Source organism: Poecile atricapillus, chromosome 1 (genome assembly GCF_030490865.1).
Source record: "Poecile atricapillus isolate bPoeAtr1 chromosome 1, bPoeAtr1.hap1, whole genome shotgun sequence".
Taxonomy (NCBI): Eukaryota; Metazoa; Chordata; class Aves; order Passeriformes; family Paridae; genus Poecile; species Poecile atricapillus.
In genome coordinates, this window is record NC_081249.1 from 114,877,542 (window position 1) to 114,901,368 (window position 23,827).

Below are 23,827 nucleotides of genomic sequence, written 5' to 3' on the forward strand. Positions count from 1 at the left end.
GAGAGAAACAACGATCCTCATTCATCTAAACCTCCCACCCCACCTCTCCCAAGCACCTCTGCCCCAGGCTGAACAAGAGACCTTCTGTACAAAGCCAAATTCAGCAGCTCTGATGCCTCCTCCAGTGTTGGAAACAGCCTGTCAGATCCAGGGACATGCAGGAGATGTTCAGTGTGCTGAGTGCTGGGGCAGGAGCCTGGACTGTGCCTCCTGGAGGTGCAGAGAGGCAGCTCCTGCATCTCTTCCCAGTGTGGGAAGCACAGTTTGGGCATCCACGTTGGAGAAAGGCATCAATCATGGTCCCACAGGCTACAAAAACACAAAGCAGAGCCTGTTCCTGCCTGGGGTTTATGGCAGAGTTAACTAGGAGCAGGGAAAGAAGACAAGGATACAGAGGCTGCTCTGTAAATCCAGAGGACCCCTTGGCCATGAGATCCATCTCTGCTGGATGAGATTGGAGCTGGGATAATGCCACACAGAGCAGCTCCACATCCTGGGGTTCCAGCCCTGAGCAGACTGTCTGTGCAGAGAGGGAGAAGATGCCTCTGGGACTCCCTGTCAAGTCCTTGGCATCCTTGTGGAGAAGGAAAGCAGCACCAACTAGCCTGGCTCTGATTCTGCCACAAACTCACCTTCCAGGCCTCAGTCTCCACAACTTTTACAGAGGATAATCAGCCTTGCCCCACTTTATAAAATCCTGGGACATCTGCAGATGCAGATCTGATGAGTCAGATCTGCCTTGTGTGACTCAGCTGCCAGATCCCATCCAACAGCCACGGAGCTTCCCTTCCTCCAAGATCTGTATTTGCTGCCCTTACTGCCAAGTGTGTGACTATTCCCAAAACTAAACATGCCTGTGAGTTTTTAAATTCATTTGGGAACACCAGGTAAAAGCCTTTCTAGCTTGATTCTGAAATGGGAAACAGAGAAAAGTTCACTGGATGATCCACAACTTTCCTCCCAGCAAGTTACCAAAGACAGAAAACTGAGAGAGGGTTTTGCTTCCAAAAATTAACAAAACTCTCCCTGATGCAGGAATGTGACTCTGCAATACCAGGAGCTGTGGCAGGACAGGGATGTGACCCTGGAAAAGTCTTTAATGTGTGGATGCAGCCCACTGGCAGCTGGAATAAAATATGAGTGGCTCCTTCTGAAGCTCCCAGGAGCAGGAGCAGACTGCAAGAATGCAGCAGGGTTGCATCATGTGGGCTCCTTGAATCTTCCAGAAATCTGCCACTTCTTCCCTGCCACATTTTCATGGGGAATCTATACAGTACTGGGAAAAACACACTGCAATTCTCTGCTGGCATATTTGAAGCAGGCAGGAGTATTCAGGCTAAATAGGATTTTATGTGGAGACACAGGGAAGACGTCACTTTTTTCCTAAGGGTCTCTGCCCTTGGAGATATATCCTGGAATACATCCTGGCCTCTTGTAGACACATCCCAAACTACCATGTTATGGATTAAGCCCCCTGACCCAATCTGGACCTATGGAAAGGGATATTTGCCTCCCAGGTGGGTGCATTTTGTCATCCCAAGCAAAGCTGGGATGCTCAGATCTGGACACAAACTGGTTTGGTCCCACCAGATCAGCATACCATCCCCAGGGTTGGGGAAACCGTGGTCCTTGAAACTAGGGAAGGATGAAACCACATTTCCTGTTTGGTTTTACACTAAGGGAGAGATTTTAGATTAGATATTGGGTAGGAATTGTTGTTCCCTGGAAGGGTGTGGAAGGCCCTGGCACAGGGTGCCCAGAGAAGCTGTGGCTGCCCCTGGATCCCTGGAAGCAGTCAAGGCCAGTCTGGATGGGGCTTGGAGCAGCCTGGGATAGTGGAAGGTGTTCCTGTCCATGGCAGGGGTGGGACTGGATAGGTTTTAATATTACTTCCAACCCAAACCAGTCTGAGATCCTGTGACTCCTGCTGTATCTCTCTGAGCAGCTTTTCTGCTGCCTCTGCAAGAGCAGAATAGACAAAGGGGCTGCCAAACTCCTTCCTGAGCATCCCTTTGCTTACACATCCTCAGCACTTGGCTGAGGAGGATTGCACACGCTGTTTGTTCCTGCTGGGCCACTGCCCACTGCTGAGCCCAGCGTGTCCTTCCAGGGATTCATCCCTCCCCTCCTCCTTTCCTGCCTTCAAACTGCTGCAACAACTCCCCAGAGTCCCCAAGGCTGCCCCAGACCTGTCCTGCACTCAGCCCCCTCCTTCCTCTGGCATCAACAGTGGCAGTTTTAGGGCTTGGCTTGTTGGGAACCTGATTCCCAACAAGGAAAAGAACTTTTCGGGACAGCAGGACTGGGGAGACAGGCAGCTGTGGGACACACTTGCACACACAGCACAGGCTGAGCCCACCCCGCCTCCCAGCCCCGAGCAGTGCTGTGCTGGAAGCAGAAGATTGGCTGGCTGAGGATCCCTCTCTGAGTTTAGGGGCGTTTCTGTTCCCCCAGCTGGCTCCAGAACAAACGGTTTCCTTTTACATCCCGCTTTCCTCGGGAGAGGCTGAAACGCTGAGGGGGGAGCGTGTGGGGCTGAGCCTCCTCTCAGCTTCCACCAAATGTGAAGGGCAGGCAGAGCTCAGACCTTTCACATTCCCATATGCTCCTGGAAAATGCCAGGAAGAGACAAGGGAGAGCTCATTGCAGCAGAGTGAGTTCAGCTTTTAACAAGACATCAGAGATTCCCCTCCACAGCTCCACTCTGTGCAGAGCAGATTGACTACCTGGGCCTTCTCTGCTTGTATTTCCTAATAAAGGGTGAAAACCTGGAACTGGCACCTTCCTTGCTGCCTGTTTCCAGTGAGGAAACTGATGTTGCAGCATCCCAAAGCCCTGCTGCTCTCACATCCTGTCCTTGAGATGGCCCCTGCACCCGTGGGGCTGATGTGGCTGACAAACCAAGCACTTGCTTTTCCTTTTGGCCGCTTTTTGGGAGGATGCAGCCAGTCCCAGTCACTGTGAGGCAGAAGGGAGAAGTGAGGAGTGCTCATCACCAGTGCTCATCTTAGAATCACGGAGTTTAAGGTTTGAAAAGTCCTCTAGGACCACTGAGTGAAACATTAGCCTGCAAGGGACATCCTGGGGTCCTCTTGGCTTGCCACAACCCCAGACCAGCACTCCTGGATCAGTGTAGGAACAGCACAGGATCCCACAGCCCTGTGGGTCCTCCTAAGAGATTGCAAATCCCTCTTGGCCCACCCACAAGGATTCCATCTCCTCCTGCCTTAGCCCAGCTTCCAGGAAGGTGTGGGATGCAGGGGCTAGCAATCCAACCTGCCATCACCCGTGCTGGCCCTGTGCTGAGGCCACACAGATGTCATTCTTTCCACCCAAAAGCACCAGAGGAATTCCACCCCCCTGCCTGGCTGTGCTGGCAGAAAACCCTGTGGATTTTGAACTTTTCTCTGGGAGCATTAAACAGGGATTACAAACTGGGATCAAGGGAATCTCTCTCTGCTGTGCCCTGTGGGAAAGCAGCAGCTGCAGCCTCTGTAGCCTGTCCTCCCTGGTTTGTGCATCATACATACCTGGATGATGCCATGGATGGGGAATTTGCTCCACAGCAATCAGGTCTTTTCCTTCTCCTCCATCACACCTGCTGAGGAAGCAAAAGGAGATCAGTGCTTTGCAGAGGACTCACAGAATTTGCCCCTTTAGGACATGTAAACCCAGTGAGCTCCCCGAAAGACTGGAGCTGGCATGGCCAGGAGTCTGGCAGTGCCAAACTGGGCTGGCACAGGGAATTTGGCTCTCACTGCTGCACTCCAGACAGGGCACAGATCCACGGGATGCAGCCTTTCAGCTCCACTGCCATCCTTTGTGTGCCGTCTGCTCACACAAAGCTGGGCCCTCCCAGCTCCAGCCAGTCCAGACCTGGGCATGGCTGAGAGCCAGAGAGGGGGAAAAGGGCTGGGATCCCACTCCAGTGCAGAGCACTGCTGCCAGCAAAGCCGGGATGCCTGGGGCTGCATGAATGAGCTCCCAGTGCCAAAGGAGGGTGTGCAGGAAGGAAATTAAAGTGCTGATCCCAAACTTGTCCTTGAGCTGAGCCAAGAAACAGAATTCCCCCAAAAATCTTTGCATGTGGGGATCTGGAGGAGCAGGCAAGCCCTGACTAGCTCTAGAGCTCAGAGCCCCTTCCAGTGCCTAAAGGAGGCTTGTGAAAAAGAGAGAGAAAGATTTTTTATAAGGGCAGAAAATGACAGGACAAGGGAGAACGGCTTTCCACGGCCAGAGGGCAGGGTTGGCTGGGATATTGGGAAAGAATTCTTCCCTGAGTGGAGACATCCTGGCACAGGGTGCCCAGGGCAGCTGTGGCTGCTCCTGGATCCATGGAAATGCCCAAGGCCAGGCTGGACAGAGCTTGGAACAGCCTGGAACAGTGGAAGGTGTCTGCCCATGGCAGGGGGTGGCACTGGGTGATTGTAAAGCTTTTCAGTGCTGGCTCCAAGCATCCCTGCCCTCCTCAGGCATGACCCTGGAAAGCAGAAATCCTGCACCAGCATTGCCTCACAGCAGCACAGAAGATGACAGACTGTCTCCAACACAGGAAAACAGGATGAGTCTCCTGGGTCACTGTGAGGTGAAAGTGCAAAGCTGCTCGAGTTTATATTTAAAAAGTCCTGTCCAAAGAACACACAGTGTCTGCTTTCGTAGAAATAAAACACTTCTTCAATAGATTATCAAGTGAGTTGGCAACACTGCTTGAAACAAGAAGCCAAACAACCAGGACAGCACCAATCTGGATGTTTCATGGCTGGGCACGGATTGTTTCCCATAGAACTGGACTCCTGGTACAGTTGGATTTCACTGCTCTCCATCCCAGCAGCTCTTCCACACCCATCTCCAAGCACTGAAACAACGGCCTGGAAATCTCCCTCTGCTTTGTCCTGGGGGCTGCTGGATCACACCCATGTCACAAAAACTATGTGTGGCGTTTAATTTAAGGCTCGGTGGATCTGCACTGCCCTAAACCCACAAAGTCAAGCGACGCTGGAAATAACCCCAGACAAAAGAAGCTGGAGTTTTGTCCTGCGCAAGTGCGGTTTGGAGGGGAGGAGCTGGGCTGGAGGAGTGGATGTGTCCTTTTGGCAGCTGGAACCGCTCATTACATGAGCAGGAGAGACGGAAGACGGCAACTCCCAGTTTGGCTCCCCCTTCCCAGTCCCTATCCCACCGCTGGAGGAGCTCCTACGTGGCACTGTGGGGGCTGGGAGCGCTTCTGCACAGCCCGATGGTGCTTGGAGATCACTGGAGAGCAGCAGGAATCCTCCCCATCTGCCTGATCCATCAGATCTGCCTCATTTCCAGAACTCTGGCCCTGGACAATACTGTTCACAGTCAAGATGAAGCTGTTTGCTGACATTTTGGTAGAACTGACTCATTTGCTGCATATTCACATCCTAAAGCTCTGCAGGAGTTTTTTGTGGCTCTTACCAGGTTGTGTTGTAGAGACAGGAGGAATAGGCTGAAACATACACTTAAAAATCAGGAAAAATCTGAAATATATTTATGCTGGGCTGCCAGCCCTCAAACACAGCTATTTTCATTCTACTCCAAATTCATGTTGTTGGGGCAAAGCCATTTCAAAGGACAGAGCACAGAGCCCCCAGAGTGTCAAAAGACTTTGGTGCTGGGAGACAGTGAAAGAAATCAAGATTAAAAGTTTAAGAGTTTATTTTAAATTTCATTCAGAAGGTGAAAAAAATCTTACATGGGAAGTAATTACAAAGAAGGGTTTGAAGGTGGAGCAATTCAGAATTTGGCAGAGAAAAGCAGCTGACAGTGAAAGTTTAAAGGAGCTTTTCTCATTTCTCAGCTGGTACATGCTGCGGGTATAGACCAGTAACATTTACCTCAGTGTTAATGGTTTGATATCAGCAAATTCATTTTTAATAAAGCCAAAATCATGCTATAAAAACTCTGGGACCTCACTGTCAATCATTTATGCAGACACAAAGCAAAGCTAATTGCACCAAAATACACTAGTGTACCAGAATCTGTTGCTTAAGGTATTCCAATGCTCTTTTTCCCACTGAATCCCTCCATGAAGGGAACAGATCTCTAAACATCACTGAGCACCAGGTTTACTGCAGCTGATGGAGATGTCTTTCACAGGGAGGGCTCAAAGATCTCCCCTTGTTTGAGATGAGAAGTATCTACTCACATGGCACTATCTGAACTGTTCAGATGGAAGAAAAATGCTACCTTCTAGAATAGGTGGGCTATGAAGGAGGATGGAATGGTGATTCCAAAGCAAGATGCTTCCAAGACAACAAGCAGAATATTCAAAGCCAGAAGGAAAAATCAGAGGCTGTTTGCTACTACAGCAACAGAAGGCTGAGACCCCTGTCTTTAGAGGGAAGCAGAAAAACTTGGCAGAGCCAAAATTAGGGGGAGAAATGAAATTACAGTGTGATTAAAAGGGAGACATAGACATCAGTTAAAGAACACAAGGATGCAGCATCCTTCTACTGATGTAACCATCCATGATGTGGGTGGTACCTCAAATATCCCTACATCCCAAATTGCCATGAAAACAATCCTGTGCGGTCTTAAAACGTGACAGGGTTGAATTTGAGCTTCAACACTTGTGACTCAGCAGAAACCTCTTAATGGCACAGCTTCTCTGGGCACGCTGTGCCACAGCCTCCCCATCCTCATAGGGAACAATTCCTTCCCAATATCCCATCTAAACCTACCTATTTCCAGCTTAGAGCCATTCCCTGTGTCCTGTCCCTCCAGGCCTTGTCCCCAGCCCCTCTCCAGCTCTCCTGGAGCCCCTTCAGGCCCTGCAAGGGGCTCTGAGCTCTCCCTGGAGCCTTCTCCTCTCTTGTGGAGGTCACCCATCAGGGCACATTTCAGATGGCAGGATGGGGCAGGTGTCAAACACTGGCTGGCTGTGACTGCTCCAGTCGTGGCTGAAGCCCTTTGCACCACCCCTGACTTCATATGGAGAGTGACAGCCCAGAAACAAAAAAATAAATATATCACTACCTGCCTTTGGTACCAACAACCATCCAGCTGCAGGAAACGCCAAGGGGGAGGGAGAGGATGGAAGTAAGATGGGCCCGAGCCCTGTGAAAAGGCAAAAGCACAGCTTGTGCAGGGAATAGTTGCCCATGTTCCTGCTGCAAGGCCTGGCTGGGCTCAGGCAGGGCCAGGCAGGGGCAGGAGGAGGAACGCGCATCCCCCATCCAGCCCGACCCCCCTTCGGCGGCGTGGGGCCGGCATTCCCTGCCATTGGCGGCGGGCCGGGACACAGCCGGCATGGATCCTCCCCTTCCTCTCCCTCCCGAGCATTTTTGAGAGGGTTTTCCCAACTTTCCAGAAGTTTCTCCCCGGCCCCTTATATACCCCCTCCGCAGGACCGGGAGGTGCACAGGGAGCCGAGCAAAGCCGCGTCCGACCCCGCAGGTACGAGGGGGGCACCCGGGGAACCCCGGGCGGGCAGGGTGGAGACCGAGCTGAGATTGCAGCAGGGTGGGGCAGGATTTTGGGGTCCTGCAGCCTCCTGGCTGGGCAGGAAAAATCGGGGGGAGAGGGAGGGTTATGGCATGGGAGAAGGGGATGCGTGGGGGGTAGGCTGCAGTGGGGTGGGTGGGAGTGGGGGATAGGGGTACAGCTCTATCCCATGAGCTGGCTCTGGGTTTTTGAGGAAAGCTATTAAAAAATCCCCCAGTCGCTTCCCGGTTTGCGAGAGGTGGTCACAGCGAAGCTGCAGAAGCTTTCAGAGAATGACGAGAAAGAAAAGAGGGAGAAGGGAAGCTCTAGCTTGGTGTGAGTGAAGTCCTCCAGCCCCTGCTCTGGCTCAGCCTGGGAGCCTGCAGGACCCTGGGCACCATCCCAGCGCAGGAATGAGAGCTCTCCCTGCAGCCTCCTGCCGTCCTTCGTGTCACATCCCTCTGGGTGACATGGAAATGGCCTTTTGCCTGCATTCCTCTGCCCTGCAGCTCCGTCCTGCTCCTGGGAGAAGCACAGCCCTCGGAGGGCTGCAGCTGCAGATCCCAGGAAAGCGGGTCCCCGCAGCCCCAGGGCAGGTTGTGGAATGCCACGCTGGCACAGGGCGTCCCCTCGCCGTGGGAGCACAGGAGAGGATGTTGCTGGCTGTGCATTCCCCACATTCCCTCCATTTTCACCACGGGTTATGAATTCACCCATAATCGCTGCCATAATCCAAGAATGGGCAAACTTTCTCCATCTCGGGCTGTGTGACTCAGCAGAGCCCAAATCTGTCACCCGGCCCTGAAGTAATGAATTTTTTTTTAAGCTGAGGATGAAGCAGTGCAGGCCACCCCCTGCTTACAAGAGAACTACTCCATGTATCTGTTTTCTTTCAGAAAGAAAAAGGCAAACGTTGACCTCACTATGAAACAGTTTCAAGGTATCCTTAGAAATAAACGGGAAATAGAAATCCAGAAGGAACCTCCTCAGACTTCCAGTGTTTGTCACCCTAGCTGCACTTCCAAAAGAGCGGCGAGGGCAGTTTTGAGCCTATTGCACAAATCTTTGCTCTTGAGGCAGCTGGGATGGTTCTCCCCTTTAACAGAAGCCTTGCTCCCATAAAGGATTTTAGGTTGTAATCGCCTCCCTCTCTGAGGCTACGTAATTCCCACTCTGGCAAAGGGTCCTGCTGGAACTGCGCACTCTCTTCGCCCGGGGCTACGTGCTGCGTGTTTCCTTCCATATGTAATCCCAGCGGGCCCTTCGCTTCCTGCCTGCAATACTTTAACCCCTCTGCAGCCTTACCCTGCCTCCCCACGCCAGGGGCAGCCCCTGAGGCTGGGCAGGAGCAGGGTGGGAGGAGAGGACCACCAAAGAACAGAACTTCAGTGTAGCGATGCAGTTCCTGTCGAGGAAAAAGTCCCCCAAAAGCTGGAGGTGGAATTTAAGGCCTGAGGAGCTGCCAGCAGGAAGGTTTGCTGAGTGAAGGCAGGAGGGAGGGAAGGTGTGGGGCCAGGTGGGATGAGCTCCAAAAAGCTTCTAGGCACTTAGGACTGGCCAGTCTGCCCATGTACCAGAGCTGGGGGCTCAGAGCCCTTGCTGGGGATGGATTCACTACATTGGGATGAGATCCATCCACCCAAGGCACGAACCGAAGGTTCTGCTGGGGAAAATGAGGCTCCCCCGCCTCCCTGTGCCCCAGTACCTCCCCGACAGGGCTGGACAGGCAAACCCAAGTCGAACAGAGCTGATCAGACAGTGCAGGATCTTCTCTAGGGCCACCTCTGGCTTTGCTCGGTGGAAGCTCACGTGCTCCATCTAGTGCCAAGGAAGCTGAGGGTTTGGGGCCCAGGCTGGGGTCCCCAGAGAGGACAGTCCTTGCCACCCAGTGCCTGCAACAGCCCTTGAAGCAAGGGGCAGCACTGCTGGGTGGCCCCTGGGCAGCACAAACATCCTGCTTTCAGCTTTTCTTGATGAGGGCAGAGCTTCGTCCTGCTCTGGGGACAGAATCATGGAATGGTGTGGGTAGGAAGGGACCTTAAAGCCTATCCAGTTCCACCCCCTGCCATGGCAGGGACACCTTCCACTCTCCCACACTACTCCAAGCCCCATCCAACCTGGCCTTGAAACTTCCAGGGATCCAGGGGCAGCCACAGCTTCTCTGGGCACCTTGTACCAGGGTCTCCCCACCCTCACAGGGAACAATTGCTGCCCCATATCCCATCTAAACCTGTCTTCCTTCACTTTAAAACCATTCCCCTTTACCCTGTCAAGATCACATGAGAAATACCTGCTGCTTACATTCCCTGACCCTTCCTTAAATCATTCACTGTACATTAACACTGGAATACAGGGAAACCCCTTAGGAAGGAAGCTTTCATTCCAAATGCACAGGCTGTGCTTGCCAGGGTGCAACCTGCACTCCTGGAGATTAATTGGTGCTCAGGGTGGATTTGGGATGGCTGCACCTCAGTGAAGCATTGGGGCAATGTCACTGTCACTGGAACCAAGGAGTGAGTTTCTCTGGAAGAGCCCCTGGGACCTCTGGATGCTCAAGGAAGGGTTTGGATCATGCTGATGGTGAATTTTCTTGTCCAGCAGGTCCTGGGAGGTGCTGGGTGCTGCTGAAGTCATGTGGATTATCATGGGGCTGGCCCTCCTGGGCCTCACTGTGGCCGTGCCCTCGGAGGACAGGAAGCTGAGTGACAAGGCCACCACGCTGGCCGAGCGCAGCACCACGCTGGCCTTCAACCTCTACCATGCCATGGCCAAAGACAAGGACATGGAGAACATCCTGCTGTCCCCCGTGGTCGTGGCCTCATCCCTCGGGCTGGTGTCCCTCGGGGGCAAGGCCACGACGGCTTCACAGGCCAAGGCGGTGCTGAGCGCGGACAAGCTGAACGATGACTACGTGCACAGCGGGCTGTCCGAGCTCCTCAGCGAGGTCAGCAACAGCACCGCCCGCAACGTCACCTGGAAGATCGGCAACCGCCTCTACGGCCCCACCTCCATCACCTTCGCCGAGGACTTCGTGAAGAACAGCAAGAAGCACTACAACTACGAGCACTCCAAGATCAACTTCCGAGACAAGAGGAGCGCCCTCAAGTCCATCAATGAGTGGGCAGCCCAGACCACGGATGGGAAACTCCCGGAGGTCACCAAAGATGTGGAGAAAACTGATGGGGCCCTCATTGTCAACGCCATGTTCTTCAAGCGTAAGTTCTACCCTCAGCTCTTAGTACAAGTGACCCCAAACTCCCCCTGAGCCAACACACAGAATCATGGAATGGTTTGGGTTGGGAGGGGCCTTAAAGATCATCTAACAGCCCCAAAGGAAGGTGGACAAATCCTTGGTCCACTGGAGGCAGCTCTTTGTCAGTGGTTGGGAACTGTGCATGGAATTACCGCCCACTCCCTTTTCTTACAAGCTGTGCTTCTCCTCTCTCCTGTAGCTCACTGGGATGAGAAGTTCCATCATAAGATGGTGGACAACCGTGGCTTCATGGTGACCCGTTCCTACACCGTGGGAGTGCCCATGATGCACCGCACAGGTGAGTGGGAAACCTCCTGCCCCGCACCAAGACCATGGAGTTAGGATCACTGTTTTCTGTCACCCAGATTTCCACCAGTTGCTTCCAAGATTTTTTTGCTTCACGAGAGGACAAAGCAGGGGAGTATTCCTTCTCCTGATTCAGTCTCCCTGTGAGCAGAGAGAATCCATATTTACTATGAGGTGCTTGGCTGTTGGGAACAAATCCTGGCTCATCACACAAATGAGAGGCACAACTATCTCCAGTAATGCTGGGCCACTTCCCAAAAAGGTGTCCAGACTCTCTTCCCTTCCTGCTCAGGGAAAGTCCAGGCTGAATTTATTTTGCCTCTGCTCCATATCTCACTGTTCCCTGCTTCTGCTTTCAAGGTCTCTACAATTACTACGATGATGAGACGGAGAAGCTCCAGGTGGTAGAGATGCCACTGGCTCACAAGCTGTCCAGCATGATCTTCATCATGCCAAACCACGTGGAGCCTCTGGAGAGAGTGGAGAAACTGCTGAACAAGGAGCAGCTCAAAGCCTGGACTGGCAAGATGAAGAAGAGATCAGTGGCCATCTCGCTGCCAAAAGTAGTCCTGGAAGTCAGCCACGACCTTCAGGTAAAGGAGGTCCTTAAATAGTTGGACCTTATAGTTCTTTGGGATGGGAGGGAAGCCAGAGGGATGGTGGGTTAGCCATGCCTGCCACCCCTCTTCCCTCTGGCACTGTGTCATCTTTGGGAGGGTTGCTGACCTCTTGTCTCCTCTTAGAAACACTTAGGTGGTCTGGGCCTGACAGAAGCCATTGACAAAACCAAGGCTGACTTGTCCAAGATCTCCGGCAAGAAAGACCTTTACCTGTCCAACGTGTTCCACGCCACGGCTCTGGAATGGGACACGGAAGGGAACCCCTACGACGCCGACATCTATGGCCGAGAGGAGATGAGGAACCCCAAACTCTTCTATGCTGACCACCCCTTCATCTTCATGATCAAGGACACTAAAACCAACTCCATCCTCTTCATCGGCAGGCTCGTGAGGCCCAAAGGCGACAAGATGCGTGATGAGTTGTAGTTGGGCTTGTTTTGGTTGGGTTTTTTTTTCCCAGAGCTTTGGTTTGTGTGTGTGTTTTAGGGGGGCATTTTGACAAATGGGAAACACTATTTTGTATCCTTCTTGAACCATGGGTGCTATTCAGACCAGGGTGCATTGTGAGGAGAAACCAGCAGTACACTTTACCTCACCCCAAAATCCAGATTGCACAAACCCACCTCCAGAGAGGAGCAGGGGAGCCTGGGGGGTCACCGGGAGTTAGCTGAGGTGGCCACGTTGAAGCTGAGCTTCTCCCTGCACTGGTTAAGCCTCCTGCTCAGTTCCTTGCTGCTCCACCAGCCCTGCCAAGGCACCAGCCTCCCATCCCAAACGCTTCCTTCCCACTGCACGCTTAGCGCTGCCGCTCTTCTCCTGCCCGGGTGCCCTGTGGCACTGCTCCAGAGCTGTTCTCTGCTTCTCTCTTCTCTCTCCAGAGGTGTGTAACAGAGCTCCAAGGGCCAGTTGTGCAGTCCAGCCCCTGCAGGGCCCTGCAGCAGAGCAGGAGGCAGCACAGGAGAATGCAGATTGTATGGCGTTGTGCCCTTCTGTCCTGCCTAGCCCTGTGCTCTGCCTTTGATGCTTCAACCACAGGAGCTCTTTAGGGGAGAGCATCAAAGCCAAGAGCACCTTGGATCAATACTTTATGGAAAACTAAGGGGTGTCAAGGAGAGCCCAAAACACAGCTTGGGTTTCTAGATAGAAAGAGTAACCTGAGGTCCCTTCAACACTCCACCCCCTTGGGATCACTGAGGGGCCAACACTTGTAATTTAGCAGGCGTTGTACCAGGCAGAGAATTTACTTTTCTTGCAAATGCTCTGCATCAGCCTGTAGGGCTGGGAAAGACTGTTCCCACTGCTGGGACTCTCCCAGTTTAGACCAGAGCTGGTTCCAATCAGGTCCCTGTGGAGCTGACCCAAGGCACTCCTGGCTGGCTTCTCACAGGGAGGTGGGATCAGGTTCACTTCCACTTTCTTGCTTAATTAAACACAAAGCTTTGAAGCTGCCATTACCTGACTTCCTAATTACGCTCTGCTGAAGCTCCATGGTACTTTAGCTCCCTGTCTGCTGACCTGGATAAGGGGACCCTGAAAAACAAAGGTATTTATAGTTATATTTATGTCTGATAATTAGCAGGTTTCACAGCCTGATCCAGGCTATTCCTAACTTTACTTCCAGGGATATCATCGGGTCAGTACTATTTAAAGGAGCTGGTGTTATCCCAGGAGCATTGCAGCACTTGCCACGCACTGAGAGACACCACAAGGCAAATAGTGAGATTATGGAAATGAGGAAAATCCATGCATTCCAATGGAATTGCCAGTTCTCTGAAACCGGCATGCAGCACCTACATGGCTTTGCTTTATCTCCCTGCCAATTTTCCCTGCTGACATAGAAGCCCAATACTGCATATTCCCAGGTGCTGGGAGGCAGGAGGCAATGCCAGGGATGTCCCCAACCATGGGACGCTTCCCAGTGATTCAGCGCACTGAACCCACACACAGAACGTTCTGGAGGCTGGGCTGGGGGGGTGAAAGGGGTGGGCAAGACAAGAACACACTGTGGGATATTGTGAATAATTTGCATCATGTGGATGCAGGTGTCTGATGGCTTTTATTGTCTGTTCTTGTAATTTTGCAATAAAACTTTTTCAATTAATCCCTGGCAGGTGGAATCCCTTGTAGAGGAAAATAAACTTAGGGAGATTCCTTACTGTCCTTAAATCCAAGACACCCTAATGTGGCAACTTATGGAGAAAAATTACTCAATACACAAGATAATTCCCATCAATCATGAGAAAGGAACGCTCTTAGTAGCTTTTCCCTTCACTGTTTTCTCCTGAAACTGCAAATATCCAACACCTTAAATGCTCCACAGGTAAAGGACCAACGCCTTGTCCTGCTGGGCCATTTAGCAGGATAAAAAGTGAGCTGCCAACCACAGGAACCAGCCTTCCTCACCCTCTAAGCCAAAGTTCCTCCAGCTGGGAGCCACTCTGGGGAAATAGAAGAGGAAAAAACTGCAGGCTAAAGATACCTTCCCCAGGTGGAAAATCCAGCAGTGGCAGACCCAGCTAATCCATGTTCTCCCCCTGCTGGAAAAGGATGAACTTTCTGCCACTCACAAGCAAAACTACAGGCACATGTCCCCTTTTCCCTGGGCCTGGGTTGGGCAAGCTCACACATCCCTATATGGAGCTCCTCCCACACTGGAAAAGCACCCAGTGCTTCCTAATTTTCACTAAATTGGAGTTACTGAAGCCACCTCCAGCATCAACCACAGCAGGAACACCATCAACCTGGAATAGCAATACTGAAGCTAAATTAAAAGCTTTCCAGAGTTCCTTAGTTCATCCTACCCCCAGCTCAACTTCCAGGGCTTTTGTCCAAGGGAAGCACCCAGAAGATACAGAGAACTGAACCAGCTCCCTCCTCCTCATTTGGAGATTCTTCAAACAGCTCAGGGAGGTAGTAATTCCAACCAAGACATGTGGAAAAGGTGTTCAGCTCACACTTGCAGCCACAGTTTCTCTGGGCACCCTGTGCCATGGTCTCACCACCCTCCCAGGGAACAATTCCTTCCCAATATCCCATCCAGCACTACCCTCTGGCAGTAGAAAGCCATTCCCTGTGTCCTGTCCTCCATCCCTTGCCCCCAGTCCCTCTCCAGCTCTCCAGGAGCCCCTTTAGGTCCTGGCAAGGGGCTCTGAGAGCTCTCCCTGGAGCCTTCTCTTCCCCCTTACTTGCACATCTCTTGATTCTACCACTGATCAGCACCGAGATTAACAGGGTCATGGACAAGGTTGGAGAGCTTTTAACCAGGAAGAAGTGGAGCAATCTCCAGGAAATCAAGCCTTCCCTGGGAGACAGGAGAGATTTCACCATGTACCACATGGGAATGTTTAAGAATTTAGAGACAACATGCAAAACTGGGTGTGACTTTCATTGCTTCAGATCTTCCCACCTGCACACCTTTCCTGCTCCTATGATCTGACAGAGCTGCTTTGTCATCTTTTATATTTTCAGATTATTTCCAAATTCAAATTAATATAAAAAAATTAATGCTGCCATTAGTCTAATATATATATTAACTATTTAAATCTTTGCACTGAATGGTGCACACAGAAACCTGAAATCACTCTGATACCTTAAGGCACATCTTGTTTCTGAAACTTAAAGAGATTCCCAGGTGTGCCAGAAAAGATGGGAACAGCAAGGCCAAGGCTCTCTAGACAGACCAGTTCAAAATTCCAATTCCTAAGCTGCCACTTCCTGCAGAGCAACCTCCTAAAAACAGAAATGTGGATATGAAAGCTACTCCTAAACAACAAAGCTTACACGCAACAGCTTTGAATTCCTCAAAATGGAAACTCCTTGATCCTGCACATACATTATGTACCTACAATGTGCCTGTCTCTTCCCATTCCTGCACCAGACTTCCACCAGATATTCCCACCTCAGAGCTCAGGACAGAAGGTTTCAAATCCCGAGTGCCACTTTTGTTCTCACCCCCCAAATCCACACCCAAAGTTACCTGACCCTAACAGGAGCTGCTTTGGCCTGGACACTGCCAAAAAAGCTCCCCCTTCTGGAAGCACTGGATAAGGGACTGTGATGTCGGGAACAGCCACCACTACTCCATGGAGTGTGTGCTACTCATGAGCCTCTAAACACAGGATTGCTGCTCCAGCTCCATCTATCATGGATATCAGTGTTTTATTCCCACTTTGTTTGGATCAGGTTCTGGTGAACTTCACTCCAGAAGGGGAACACAGCAACAGAATTCCTTCCACACCAAAGGTGGGAGCAAGGTCTTCCTAGAGCACATCTTGAGAAAAAAAAAAAAAAAAAAAGAAAAAAAAGGAAGAACAAAGCACCTTCACAAACACTGTCTTTTGTGATTTTATTAAGAGATGTTTTCAGGACAGACAAGCTTCTGGTTGCAGATGTTACAAACCCTACAATGAGAAACAAAACACTCAGTGAGCTGGGGGCAAACTCTTTTCCATAACCATCATCCTAGCCCAAAGAACAAACCAAGCTTTCCAATTAAACTGCATTTCTCATTTCCTGCTTTTGGGCCAGTGATCCCTCTTTTTCCCACTGAGGCAGATCTTGCCAGATTCCTTGGTGAGACTTTAAACTGTGATTACTTCCTTACAAAAGCAGCCTACAAATTGTTCTCATATGGCTTCTAAGGCTATCCCAGACTGGATCCTGGGACAGGACAGGATTGGTATATGAGGAATATATTCCCTGTGCTGTCAGCTGCACACTGGTAGCAGTTGGTACAACACCAACACATCCGAGGCACCCAACCCAACTGCAGTAATCCAAGGTCTCCAAATCCATGCTGTAGAACACAACATGGAACAGATCCATCATCTCATCTCCAGAGGAGTGTTCTGAGCTGCTTTGACACATGCCTTGAACCCCGGCCCCTGCACACAAGAGCAATGCTCAACCCCAACCCCGTGGTCACTGTGCTGGGCACAACACAGCAGCTTGTCTTCCCAAATCCCAGTTCCAGTGTTTTTGGTGGCCTTAAACCTTTTCTACGTGGATCCCCAGCACACCTCCCTCCCACTGCTCCCAGGCACTTACCCCTCAGGCAGTGGGCACTGGCTGAGGCATGGCTGGCTGTTCTGGTTTGCCACCTTTCTGCTCTGAAATAGGGGTGGTGGGCAAAATCTCTTCTTTGGGTTCCACGATGCTGACGTGGTCTGGCAGAGGCTTTTTGGGGCCAATCTTTCCACTGGGGTCCCAAGGTAACATAATCTTTACTTTGATTCCCAGTACTCCTGCAGAGAGTGACAGGACAAGGGAGACACAAAACTGATCAAGCACGTGTTCATAGGGATGAGCACCAAGGTTACAAAATATTTCTCTGCACATAGAAGATCTGCTGACAACACTGTAACACAGACATGCTACAGCTTACAAGTCTAATTACTGTCACTTTCTATCAGTGTTGTAAATTCAGGCAACTTAAAGTTGGATATCCAAAGTTACTCAACTCAGTGCCTTGGCTGACTGCAGTTCTACCTTCAATTCATTCTAAGCCTGCTTTAAACTCTGTCCTCTTCCTCAGCTCATTTGTCTTTTTAGGAAATTTCACTTCTATTTTTTACATCCCTTCTCAGACAAATGCCTCTAAATCATCCAATGAGCAGGACATCCTGGCCAAGGCAGCCTTAGCACAGCACCACAGAACATGGCACAGAGCAGCCTGCAATGACACAAGGATGTCCCTTCTGACTCGTCATCGTATCATCACCGAAGGGAAGGTGGAGAACAGCTCTGGCTGTTGGGATCCCTACACCATGAGTTCTACAACTAATTAACCCAAAGCCAGTTAAGACACACAGGTCATTTGTGCTTTATACCAGGAAGGAGAACAAGTGGAAACAGGTTTAGCTGGGAAGACTGTCTGACACTTGTAGCACTCCTGTTCTCTCTGCCCATCCTGAGAAGCCAGGAAAACCAGAATCCCAACTGCCAAGAGCTCTTAAACCCAGGCAATAGGTACTTCATCTGCAAGTGTATCACCAGCCTCAGAGGCCCCAGGACATAAGTGAGTGGAAAATCTACAGCCACATTCCCAACTGGAAACATCCAAACACCATAGCAGAGAAGTGGATGACCTGGTATGACCACACTGGCTGCTGAAGGCCCCTTGGCCTTCCATTCCCAAATGATTTCTACCTTAGATGTAATGTTCAAATTTCACAGTCAGAGTTCATCTGCAAAATCCCAAGAGAACAGGATTTTCAGAGTCTGAACCATCCACAGCAGCACAACTGAACTACTCTGTGAGATCAGAGGTGCATCAAAACCGTGTGAGTTTCGGCCCAGGGATGCCAGTGGGAAACCTCCACCCTGCAGGAATGGGATGTCAGGAGCTGAGACCTTTTCTCTCAGAAGTTCTAGAGAAAGAACCCAACAAAGCTGCAAAGGGATCTGCATGCCAGGCACTCACCCTGCCGGAGCAGGACATGACGCACGGCTGTGTCCACGTAGTAATTCACTGGGTCCCCACTGTGGATCATCAAGCCATCCACAAACTTCATGGATTTGGCCCGCTGACCTCGGAGTTTGCCGGACACGACGACCTCACAGCCCTTGGCCCCGCTCTCCATGATGAAGCGGAGGACACCGTAGCAGGCTCTGCAGGGAGAGGACACCCAAGCCATCAGCTCACTCTGCCAGACCCACAAGGCTCCCTGGAGGAATTTTACCACAATCCCAATCTCAGTTTTGTGTGTCAGGAGTGCAGCTCCCATCCCTTCTCAGACAAATGCCTCTAGATCATTCACTGGTGACAGGAGGCTGCTGCTGAAGGACCTCACGCAGCACCACAGAACGTGACACCACGGAGACACCACCACCAGAGCCACCCGCTTCTGACTCGTCATCGTCTCATCACCGAGGGGATGTGAGAGCAGGGCCGCTGCCACCTGAGCACAACACAGCCACGAGGTCTGAAATGGTGTTTGCTTCATCCTCCACCCATTTATCCCCAAAGGAACACATGCAGCTTAATGCCACACAGACAACCTGCAACCAGATACGCTCTTAATGCTCCAGAAGTAACTGTGAACTGAACAAAAGTTTCAGTGCAGCACCACCAGGTTAAATCTTCAAACGGCAGAGGAGCTGTTTTTTGGGAATGCTACTGGAATCCCACACTTCCCCCACAGGCAGGCTGCTGTACTCACCTGCGCACAGCCAGCCCTCCCAGGAGCTTGTAGCGCAGGGACTCGGCCTGGGCGATGGCACACAGACCCCTTGTGGCCACCTTCTCGGCGTAGAGCTGCACAGGAGAGAGGCACGCTCACAACAGGGCCCCTGCCCGAGTCCATCACAGAATCCCAGCACGCTTTGGATTGGAAGGTTCATCCACTGCCACCCCTGCCATGGCAGGGACACCTCCCACTGTCCCAGGCTGCTCCAAGCCCCAGTGTCCAACCTGGCCTTGGGCACTGCCAGTGATCCAGGGGCAGCCACAGCTGCTCTCGGCACCCTGTAGCAGCTCCCCACCACCCTCACAGTAAATTTAACTTTTACTTTAGCAGAACAGCTTCATTCTGCTGTAGTCCCTGCATTCAGTCCAGTTACTCCTTCCACGTTTACAGGCAGCAGCTTTATCGTACATTCCCTTCTCTGTATAATCCAGCAGCACCGGCCAAGCTGGAATAAATGAGCACCACCCCAGCACACACATTCCCCCTCCCTCCCTGATTTGTTTTAGAGCAAGGAACTAGTAACAGGAGCAGATTTCATGGAATAAAACTACTGAATCCTTTGGGTTGCATGGACCCTCCAAAGGACTAGTCCAACCTTCTCCTGCAAAAACACCCCTAACATTAAGGATCAAAAATAACTGGCGTGTTACTTTCTGTTCTGTTTCTCAAAGATCCTTCTGCATCCAAACAGTTTCTTTATAATTTATATTGTACTTCAGTGCAGGAATATTTTTGAGGCCCAGTAACACACGGCCCAAGTTATCCTGAAACCACCTTTCAGCTGATACCATCCATACAAATCCAGCTGCACCACCCAGGTCCTCAGGCAGTTTTACCTCCACACTTCCCTCGGGGAATCCAAACCTCTTCTGCACCACAGCTGTCAGCTCCCGGATCCGGCGTCCCTTCTCTCCCAGGACATTCTGAGTTCTGTGGGAAAATAAATACAGGACAACTGAGAAAAGTGTCCCCAGGAGTGGGACTGGAGCCATCCCAAAGAGCTTTCAGAGCACCCCAGTTCAGGAAGGCTGAGTTACCTGGTGGCAAGGATGATAATCTCAGTCCTGGTCGGAGTGACCCGGACTTCCACGCCGGAGTATCCATCCTCAGCCAGTTCCCGAGTCAGGAACTCGTTCAGCTCAGCTTTGAAGATGCCATCAGCGACAAACTAAAAGACAAATGGACAAAGTCAGGGTCTTGTCACATTCTGAACTTGAGTGCAATTCACCAAATTCCTCCTCCAGCCTGACAGTCTCTCCCAACAACTTTCTTCTCCTCTGAGAAAAATCACAGAATATTCTCAGTTGGAAGGGACCCACAGGGAACACCAAGTCCAACATTTACATGAACAGCCCAGGGACCGAACCCACATCCTTGACTTTATCAGCACCGTGCTCTGCCCAGCTCACGGTGCAGCAGTGGGGAAAAATGGACCTCCTTTCCCTGAAGTTCTCAGGAATAATCCACTCCTAGCAGGAGCCTATACCAACCACTGCCTGGCCACAGCCACTGTTCAGGCTAGGATCACGGCTCTCTGCCGTAATTCGGGAGTAATTTAAGGGAAATAATTGGGGGGGGGGGGGGGGGGGGGGGGGTCACATCCCCTTTCCCAGCCCCACTGGAAGCTGCTGCTGGGACTCCTGACAGCCCAAACCTCCCTCGCTCCCCAGGACAGGCAGCGCCCCGCGCCCTCCCGGCCCACAGAGCGGGGCAGCCACTATCCCCAAACCCTTCCCACGGGAAAGCAAAGGGGAAACCCCACAAATCCCGGCTCCCGGCGCCGCTCCGCACCTCCGAGCTCAGCCCCGCGCGCGGCCGTGGGGAAGCGCCCGCTCCATCCCGCCGCCATGTTCCCCGCCGGGCCCCGCGCCGCATCCGCCGCCATCCTCCCCCGTCCGCCGCCGCTCCCCGCCGTGCCCCCGCCCCGCCGGCTGCCGGGGCCGCCCCGGATGAGGCGGCAGCGCCCCGCGGCCGCGGAGGATCCGTGCGGCCGCGCTCACCTTGCGCTTCTTGGAGATCTGCACCGCCATGATGAGCCGCGGCCCGGCGGAAAGGAGGGAACGGGCCCCGAGGGCGGCGCTATATCCGCCTTCCGCCGCGCCCCATTGGCTGGCCGCCGGCACCATGGCGGCGAGCGGGGCACGATGGGAGATGTAGTCCTTGCCACGCCGCCATGTTGGGGAGGGCTGAGGCCTGTGTATGCCCCAAAGCAGCGTTAAACGGACACGAGAGGCAGCAGTGCATAAAATAAAACAGATAAATGATAATCCGCCCCGGGCTTACACCTGGGGACCTGCTCTGCCCAGTCGTTGCTGTCAGAGGGTGCTCTGCTGTTATCCAGGAACCACAGCATGGCTTGGTTGGGAAGTGACCTTAAAGCTCATCCAGTTCCACCCCTGCCATGGCAGGGACACCCTCCACTGTCCCAGGCTCCTCCAAGGCCCATCCAGCCTGGCCTTGGACACTGCCAGGGATCCAGGGGCAGCCACAGCTGCTCTGGGCACCTGTGCCAGGGCCTCCCACCCTCACAGGGAACAATTCCTTCACAATATCCCAACTATCCCTGCCCTCTGGGAGTAAGAAGCCATTCCCTGCGTCCTGTCACAACACTTTTTTTTTTTTTTAATGGTTTAGGGATTGTAGGGGATTACAAAAATAATAATAATAACGTGTAGAGCTGATGCACAGTCTCTAGGAAGCGGATATTTAAACTGCATTTTATCATGGATGTTATTTTGGTTTGCAGTTAGACCTGATAAGCTTAAAGGCCTTTTCCAACCTAGGTGATGCTCCTGACTTCAGCCACAGCAGCAGCAGGACCAGCAGAGCAGCTCCCAGACAGATCCCCCGCTCCTCTTTGCCAGGGAAAAGCCTGCTTTGCCACTAGATGTCAGTGCAGACGGTTTCCAGGCTGGGAAAAGCCTCTTCCCCAGGGATTCGCTTACCCAGAACGGGAGGGATGGCACTTGGCAAAGGCAGGCGGTGGTGGCGGTGAGGAATTGTCCCCTCCTGCCACCAAACAGCTTTGTCTGGCTTCTGGCGTGCCCAACCATGCTGCCCTTCCCTCGGCCAGCTGCCCCTGCTCTCCCCGAGCCCGAGATTCTCTGTTCCACACACAACATCAGACTTGGGAGAAGTGTCCAGCAGCTGGAGATGTCTCTGTGCAGGGATTTGAGCCCTATGAACTGGGCTCCCAAATAATTTGTCAGGAAAGACCCTCTCGAGCTGCACAAACCCCACTCTGCTTTTTTCCAACATGGGAGCACCGTGCTTCCAGAGCAGAAAATAGCTGCCCAAGATAATCTATTTTTTAGGCTGAGTTTACCCAGGCGGGGCTCACCCAACATATTTCTGTATCCTATAAAGACAGTGAAAGGCACAGCACGATGAAGAAGCCTGACCCTGACACGTGTCCCCTTTTCCATGGCCTATTAAGGACAAACTATGTGTGGTGTCAGCATTCAGGGTCAGCACCCAGGGCTGGAGCCGGGCACAAAGCCGGGGCCTGGGTGGTGTTTGGCACCAAGGGAATGTCCCTGTGCCCCCAGACGTGGCCTGGCTAAGCCAGGGGGCTCCGAGCCGTGGCCTTCACAGCCAGGGACATTTCAGTGCCTTCCCCAAACAGCAATGTGGGATTCCTCCCCCAGCATCAGCCATCCCTGGCTGCAGCCCAAGCCAGTCCCGGTGCTGGGAATGGATTCTGGGCCAGTTGGAGATGTTCCTGCTCAATTCACAAGGGTTTTAAAGGACCTTTAAAGGTCCCTTCCAACCCGAGCCATTCCGTGATTCATCTCTGCTCCATCCCTGCTGAAATGGAGGCTGGCAACATCCCAAAAAGGCTGTGACACGCCGGCACCCCTCTTCACAGAGAGCTCAGGTGTGGTCCCAGTGGCTTCCCAGGCCCAGCAGTGGCTTGGATCTGCAGCAGACCTGGGATTATCCACAAATCCCATGGATTTTCTCAGATTTCTGGGTCCTGACCCTTGGGGACTGCACCCCTGCTGTTTCCCATTTCCCACTTTTTTTTGTGAAGCCTGCCATGAGAGGGCAGGGCCTGCCTTGCCACAGGCACAGGAGTTCCTTTTGTCCCCAAAGGACGTCCAGGGGACAGAAAAAACGGGGTTGCTTCAGCCATGACCCTGTCTGGCTCTGGGCACATCCCAGCTGCCCTTGGCTGGCACTAAACCCTGGGCTGCAGCCCCTGCTATGGCAGCAGCACTCAGATCTCCTCTTGGACCGTGCAGCCACAGGCAGGAGCAAAATCAGGGATGCAGGGGAAGGATGTCACTGCGGGATGTGGCGCTTGGCAGCAGCAGGAACCCCCCGTGCCCGTGGGGAGGGCCCCTGGCAGGTGCTGGGAGGTGGTGCCAGGTTTCCTCGCTGTGGGGGACGCGGCTCGGAGCAGGTTTGGGAATTGGGAGCTGTCCTGCCTCCCCCCCAGCTCCATTCACTGCCCAGACAGCAACATGGTTTATGGCAGCTGAGGGCCATTGCACGGGCTCAATTAATCCAGTATCCCAGCGTTTTCTCCCCGGGAAGCTGGCTCCTGTTCAGAGCAGGCAGGAGGGAATGGCAGCCCTTTGCAGGGAAAGGGCCAGGACAGCCAGCAGCTTTCCTGGCTTGATGGCACGCTGGATTTGGGGATAACCCCTACTTTCTGTAAGCAGTGACAAAAGGTGGCATTGGGAGCGAGTCTCCTGCCTGGGAAAGCCCCCGACTGCCATTGCTGCTCCCAAAATAAGGGAGATCCTGCCAGGGACTGCTGGCTCTGCAGGAGGATGAAGGAACAGCCTTAGGGTCATGAGGAATACAAACTGGTACAGGCAGAAGCACAGGGTCTGCCCATTCCTGCTGTGCTCCCTCAGCTCAGACACCTGCAGGATTTGGGGTGACACGCTGGGTTCCCAAGCCAGGCCCCATCACCTCTGTGGATATGCCTGAGGAATTCAGGAATCTCCCTTGCAGGAGCCTGTTCCTTAGGATTTCTCTCCGTGCAAACACAAGCCAGGGAGCTC

The 23,827-nt window shown here is 52.5% G+C and overlaps 2 protein-coding genes and 2 non-coding genes across 5 annotated transcripts; 1 reads left to right on the plus strand and 3 right to left on the minus strand.

Moving 5' to 3' along the window:
* The first annotated feature begins 7,272 nt into the window (after nucleotides 1–7,272).
* On the plus strand, nucleotides 7,273–13,726 carry SERPINH1 (serpin family H member 1). Of its 2 annotated transcripts, none has more exons than XM_058856333.1 (5): nucleotides 7,273–7,419; nucleotides 10,048–10,661; nucleotides 10,899–10,997; nucleotides 11,366–11,598; nucleotides 11,749–13,726. In XM_058856333.1, exons 2-5 carry the CDS (start codon nucleotides 10,079–10,081, stop codon nucleotides 12,049–12,051), a joined length of 1,218 nt encoding a protein of 405 aa, XP_058712316.1. In that variant the 5' UTR covers nucleotides 7,273–7,419; nucleotides 10,048–10,078; the 3' UTR covers nucleotides 12,052–13,726. The 2 variants fall into 2 exon arrangements, with proteins under 2 accessions (XP_058712316.1, XP_058712325.1); XM_058856342.1 differs by having other exon boundaries at nucleotides 7,284–7,419; nucleotides 10,045–10,661.
* Nucleotides 13,727–15,956: 2,230 nt separating this feature from the next.
* On the minus strand, nucleotides 15,957–20,953 carry RPS3 (ribosomal protein S3). The gene is made up of 7 exons (XM_058856357.1): nucleotides 20,813–20,953; nucleotides 19,850–19,980; nucleotides 19,649–19,742; nucleotides 18,786–18,880; nucleotides 18,047–18,234; nucleotides 16,672–16,868; nucleotides 15,957–16,025 (listed from the first exon to the last, which is right to left on the minus strand). The coding sequence occupies exons 1-6, from the start codon at nucleotides 20,936–20,938 to the stop codon at nucleotides 16,675–16,677; spliced, it is 828 nt and encodes a 275-aa protein (XP_058712340.1). The 5' UTR covers nucleotides 20,939–20,953; the 3' UTR covers nucleotides 15,957–16,025; nucleotides 16,672–16,674.
* Nucleotides 17,202–17,349, minus strand: LOC131575003 (small nucleolar RNA SNORD15). Its single transcript, XR_009276652.1, has one exon. It is a non-coding gene; the product is annotated as a small nucleolar RNA SNORD15 (small nucleolar RNA).
* On the minus strand, nucleotides 18,352–18,498 carry LOC131575004 (small nucleolar RNA SNORD15). The gene has a single exon (XR_009276653.1). It is a non-coding gene; the product is annotated as a small nucleolar RNA SNORD15 (small nucleolar RNA).
* Nucleotides 20,954–23,827: the final 2,874 nt, after the last annotated feature.